Raw genomic sequence first — 6,000 nt, 5'->3', positions numbered from 1 at the left:
TAAGTTGTAAATATAATTTGTTTACTCTATATAAAACGCTTTTAAAACTTTAAGCGCGTTGTTCTCATAACTTTGTTTTCAAAAACGGTGACCGACATTGACCACCATCAAATTATAACAAGCTAGTTTATTTTAAATAAATAAACTTGAGTATTTTCAGAAAAAAAATAACTTGACAAATCGCTTTTTGGCCCTCCTAACTGTATGTAATCCCTTATTGATATTGAGTTTACGAGTGTTGCTGTGGAGTGTTGAAGGGTCGGAGTGTCGGATTGTCGGCTTAGAAGGCGTGTGCGTGACGACACACTCCGCAGCCGAGAGCGAACTCCTCTCCGGTGGGCGGATGCTGCACGTGGAGCGGACACTCATCCGGCGAACCGGAAAGCTGCTCGCCTTTCGGTCCTGCGACAAATTCAATTCAAATCTTTATACAGTCCATATTTGTTAATATGAAAAAATTAAAATATTTTTTCACATTTTATCTGATTGTGAAAAAGTCGCGTAAAACTAATTAAAACCGTATATCGACCACTACCTAACTTGTCAAAGTATAATGAAAATGTAACTGTATTTCTTCGGTTCACGATCACGATTCACTCTGTAATAACCGACTGCTAGGCATAGGGCACTTTATCAATGAAGAAGAAGGATTGGAGCTTAATCCACCACACTGCTCCGCTGCGGGTTGGCAGATGCAGCTTTACAATGAGTAACGAACGCTACAAGGTGTTTATGACAACAAACGAACTGACAACGCCGAGGAACGGTGGGGACCCACAAGGACCGACAACCAGAACTAAATATTTGTATAAACACAAATATCCATTGTAAGCGCGAATCGAACCGCGACCTCCGCTGTACAGCCGCCTACAACTTAGTACTTCAAAATTCAAATAAGCATTTCAACCATATTGTTTCGGACACGTGATATTATTATCTAACACTAGTTACAAAATATTTCTCAAAGATATATTTTAATAAACACGAGAGCTTTAAGATGAAAACAGTATCCAGATAACAGTTATACTAGTAATCTAGAATCTAAAATAAAATAGTAAATCAATGCATGATATAAATATAAATAATAACGAAAACCAATCGATAAAAACAAACAACTAAATCGATCTGTCTCTTCTTGCACATTGCGCTATATCAACGTATTCTTTGTTCGCTGGCCGGCGCACGGCACACGTGCTCACAAAGTGGGTAGAACTAAAAACTTTCGGTATTCGATGGCAACATCGTGTGATATTGTGGTTTTAAATTGTTATATATTTGTTTTGTTGTTTTACTTTTAGCTTCATAGATTTCACTGTTTTTGAATTGACGTATAGTATGTCGTATATTTTAATTGCATTGGATACTATCATTATTGTTCACTCTACTGTACTAGGGAGACACAAAGTACGCAAGGAATGGAAGTGATATCCTAAACACTGGTTCCTAGTTAGGAGTCAGTCCCTGCCATCGTTTGCAAGCAGCCAAGTGTTGAGAGTTGTGTTGTGAGTTGTGTTGTGTTTTATGATGTGGGTTTGTGATTTTAAACTAAAATTAGTACTGTACATTGTAAGCGCTGTTGATTGCACACAAATAAATAAAAATGAACAAATAAAATATGTTATGAATGCTATCAACTCACCCGCAGGGCATTGTGGTAATAAATGTCTGGGTATGTTGGTAACTCGTTGAAAGTCGTCGTGGCACGCGTTACAGAAATGTGACGTCCCGAAGCAGAAGAATACCGCTACCTGTGAAAATACCATAAGAATATGAAATTAGTTTTTATAAATGTTAAATTGTTGTATTTTATTTTTTATTTTTTTAATAATTATAGCACTGATATACAGAAAACAATCTTGTTGGAAACGATTTTATAGAAAAGTTCAAATTAAAAATTACTTTTAGCATAAATACAGAACAGCAAAATGATAAAAATCCTGACTTTTTCATTAACAAAAAAAAAAAACAACGAGAACAAAAACTATGAATTTTGCGGTATGGACATAAGCGAAATTAGCGTTAATGTGTAGTTTTGGGTCAATATGTAACGAAGATAAAATAAGACTGTTTGATCAGACATGGGTAGTGATAACGGAGGTGATGCGGGTTCATACTTGAACAATATTTGATTTGCACTACTTTCGCTACTGTCACGTAATATTGATCCATTATGTTGGATTATCAAGCAAAAAGATTTATAACTTTAAAGTTTTAATTAATTTTTTAAGTAAAAAATAAATCAAAACCGAGTAGTATGTGATTTACAAAATCATCTTCACATGCGGAGCAGAGTCATTTTGTGTGTAAACAGTTACTAAGTATTTTTATAAGCAAAAATTGAAAGGAACAGTGTAATTACCGTCACCCAATTGCGTATTTACATATAAATCGTTTGTCAAATGATTTGGAAGATCTGTAACGTCTATAATATAAAAATGAGTCGCTGAATGTGTTGCTAAGCGCAAAACTCGAGAACGGTTGAACCGATTTCGCTAATTCTTTTTTTAAAATATTCCTTGAAGTACGAGGATGGTTATTACGGAGAGAAAAAAACTAAAAAAAAATAATAAAATTAAAGAATCTACTGTTAGGCGATACGAAGTTCGCCGGGTCAGCTAGTTATTTATATTTATGATATGGGCTGCAACAGTAGTGGTACTAACGGAGCAGCAGTAGCGGCACTTGTACTCGAGGAAGTCGGCGCCGTGCTTGGGGCACGTGCGCGCGCCCGCGACATCGCTGCATGCGCCGCAGACCAGCTCCGTCGGCTCCCACCAGCCGCTGCTCTCCGCATCGCAGCGCGCCAGGCCGCCGAAGTACGCCTGAACGTGCCTCGAGTTAGTAGACGGTGACGTCACATACGTAACGAACCACGACACCGGTAGAATCAACTTGATTGAATCAAGAATTTAATTCGATAAGACCACGTTGAAGCCATATGCCATTTTTATACTAATACATAAATATATTATATACTACTTTAATAAGATAGAATAATATCATGTTAAAAGATATATTTTATTGTTTATTATATATTATACGTATGTTAATTTGCATTGAAATAGAAACAAATTTTTAATTAGTTAAAATTTATATTGTATCAAAATCATACATCTATATATAAATAAACAGATATAAAAAGTAAATGAAAATACATAGAAAATATTAAAAAGATAAAAACAATGATATACGTTACGATGATGCGATGGTCTATAACACTCGGATGACATATGAGGAACAGTAAATAAAAACGTGACTAGCTCACGCACAGAAGAATAAACGAAATTTATATTAAATTCGAGTTAAAATAATATAAATTAAAAAACAAGAAACGACAGTGGTAACCTTGCCGCACTTGTGGCAGACGTAGTAAGCGTAGCGTTCCATAGCGTACGAGGCGGGGTCGTCTTGAGCGCGACCGCTCGAGCCGCCCGCCGCCAGCCCCTCGTACTCCAGCCGCATCAGCGCCTTGCGCCGGACCTCCTCGGCGAGGCGGCGGATCGGCGCTAGGAGCTCCTCTAACGCCCAGTGAGTCATATCCTCCTGTATATGCAATTGTAATATTTTGCAGTACAGCAAAATTAATTGTACTAGATGTGACTTGTGGTATCCCAAACTGGACTTGTGATTACATTGAATACGTAAAATAAATGTTCTAAGTGAAGTTTTACATCACGAAATAATAATAATAATAATGATAAACGCTTCACACTCAACAGTCCCCAGTAGGATTTTCTCCTATTACGAAGGCCCGGAAACACACAAAACATACAAGCACAAACGCGCAGACCACGACAAACGTCTATATGGCCAATATAAATGTCTGTCGTGAGCGGGGATCGAACCCGCGACCGTCAATACAACACCAAGTGCTGTGACCGCGGCGTTAACGTCTGCGTCGTCCAAAAAATGAGAAAATGAGGCAATACTAAAAAAAAAATATTCGATCGATTCAAAGTTAATAAACATTAAAATAATTATAGAGAAGCTTTGTGAAGAAATAATTAATAAGTAAATGTGATATTCTTTTAAGCTCATGTTGTTACGATACAACAAATTATAATAATAAACCATCACTTGTTGATATATTTGAAACTTGCACATAGAAAAAAAAAAAGGATTTATCCTGATTTTTATGTACCTTGCAAATGGGACACTGTGAGAAAGAGAATGTAATGCGGGGTCCAACCCATTTGCTGGCCAAGACTTTCTTGCAACAGTGTAAGTGGAACACGTGGCCACATGTTAGCTGAAACGATAAAACGATTACATAGAACCATTATTGGTAAAATGTTATCAGACACTTAAATTAAATTTGTGCTTCTTTTACTACACATTTCATGTTTTATTCCCCAGTTTAGTTACCGGTCAGTTTTAGGTCGCAAATTTCGTTTAGGCATTATCACTTCGTACGTAAACAATATTATTGTGTCTTAGAGCTATGTAAGTACACAGTTATTAGTTTCGAATTTGACAAGTTACGGCCACTTGCAGAATTCATCTTATTTATTCAGCAATCTGATCAAAACTTGACGTGATCGAGCTGACTAAGCAACTCTAATATTAACTGTAAGAGTAATGTAGTGTTGTTAATATTATTTGTACCTGAATAGCGGGCGCGGCTTGCAGCGGGTCGGTGAAGCAGATCATGCACATATCATCCGCGTCCTGCCGCAACGACTCCGTGCCACCGCAGCCAAACAGGCAAGGAAGACAAGTCTTCTCATCGCGCACGCCTCCGCAGGCGTGCCCGCAACCGTGCAAACGCGTGCACGCTTCGCGCCCGTGCTCCTGAACATCACAGCGTGTGAGATACTCAAAAACTTACATTACTTACAAAGAAGCCTAATTATAGCAAGTAAAAAAAATGAGACATTTTCTACGATTTCGTTACATTACCTGACACTGTTGATCGGCACAAACGTTTCCTATAGCCAAAAGTCCAGAGTTGCCCCTCGCCCCGCAAAAACGACAAGTGCCAGCTATTCCGATAGAGCCCTCTGGCTCGTTAGGTGCGCTTCCAGCACCCTCCAGTCCTCTGAACTCAACAAGGGCCTTAAGTGTGCGTCGATCTACGAGTAGCAACAGCCAATGGAGCTTTGCCCGCCCGCAACCTTCGTGTATGTCGATGCGTATTGCGCTCTCTTCCTCTTTGCATATCTAAAAAAACATACAGTATCGTTCCACTTCAAAATTGCGACTACAGAACTTATACACTGAGTGTAGAAATTAGAATAGCGACAAGCAGACCTGTCGTTGATGATTGCGCGCCGCTCTATTAAGATGGAGGAAACGATCACACTCAGCACACAGCGGGCCACACGAGCGGCACTCGATGACCGCCAGCGTAGACCCATCGTCGTGGTTGGTGCAGTGCGATCGGACTTCCGCTACCGAATCGCGTCCACGTGGCTCTCGGACCTCACTTGACCCGTTCATACTGCGTTTAAATTTATAAAAAAGCTGTTACAACTTTATTGATAAATGCGAAATTTACCTTCGCATTCTAATGATATTATAGCCATTTTTTCATTGCCTAAAAACAGGGATAAAAGGACATTTTCTAAAAATGCATCCTAACTATATAGATTTTTCGCCCCCGGAAATCCCCTGCATATTTAATTTCATGAAAATCGTTAAAGCCGTTTCCGGGATTTAGATTATATATGTTGCAGTCAGAACTCTTAACCAGTCAAAAGTACTATTGACTAGCGAAATCAGTCAAAAGTACTTTTGACTGGACAAGTTGGTCAAAAGTGGTTTTGACTGAAAATTATTGGTTATTAGTACTTTTGACTGCAAATTCGCGGTTAAAAATACTTTTGACTGACGCTCTCCGTCAAAAGTAGTTTTAACTGGAAAAAAGCGTCAGTCAAAAGCACTATTAACTCGTTAGATGTGAATAAATTTAGTCAAATGATCCTGATAAACCATAATAAATTTATGCCCGCGATCTTCTTGCGACTGCATGTCAATCAGATCGACTTGGCAGCGGCAGTT

General features: G+C 38.5%; 1 protein-coding gene across 1 annotated transcript in view; it reads right to left on the bottom strand.

Moving 5' to 3' along the window:
• LOC123668531 (E3 ubiquitin-protein ligase MYCBP2) overlaps nucleotides 1-6,000 on the bottom strand; it is a 95,426-nt gene continuing 89,426 nt past the window's right edge. Inside the window, exons 67-74 of the mRNA XM_045602266.1 lie at nucleotides 5,251-5,440; nucleotides 4,900-5,160; nucleotides 4,606-4,791; nucleotides 4,142-4,249; nucleotides 3,346-3,543; nucleotides 2,664-2,822; nucleotides 1,640-1,748; nucleotides 1-402 (exon numbers count right to left, since the gene is read on the bottom strand). Of these exons, the coding sequence (XP_045458222.1) occupies nucleotides 281-402; nucleotides 1,640-1,748; nucleotides 2,664-2,822; nucleotides 3,346-3,543; nucleotides 4,142-4,249; nucleotides 4,606-4,791; nucleotides 4,900-5,160; nucleotides 5,251-5,440 (1,333 nt within the window). The 3' untranslated portion in view covers nucleotides 1-280. The remainder of the gene's footprint in view (nucleotides 403-1,639; nucleotides 1,749-2,663; nucleotides 2,823-3,345; nucleotides 3,544-4,141; nucleotides 4,250-4,605; nucleotides 4,792-4,899; nucleotides 5,161-5,250; nucleotides 5,441-6,000) is intronic.

Source organism: Melitaea cinxia, chromosome Z (assembly GCF_905220565.1).
Source record: "Melitaea cinxia chromosome Z, ilMelCinx1.1, whole genome shotgun sequence".
Classification (NCBI taxonomy): domain Eukaryota; kingdom Metazoa; phylum Arthropoda; class Insecta; order Lepidoptera; family Nymphalidae; genus Melitaea; species Melitaea cinxia.
The sequence above is the reverse complement of the archived record's forward strand: the minus strand, read 5'-3'. Positions and strand labels throughout refer to the sequence as shown.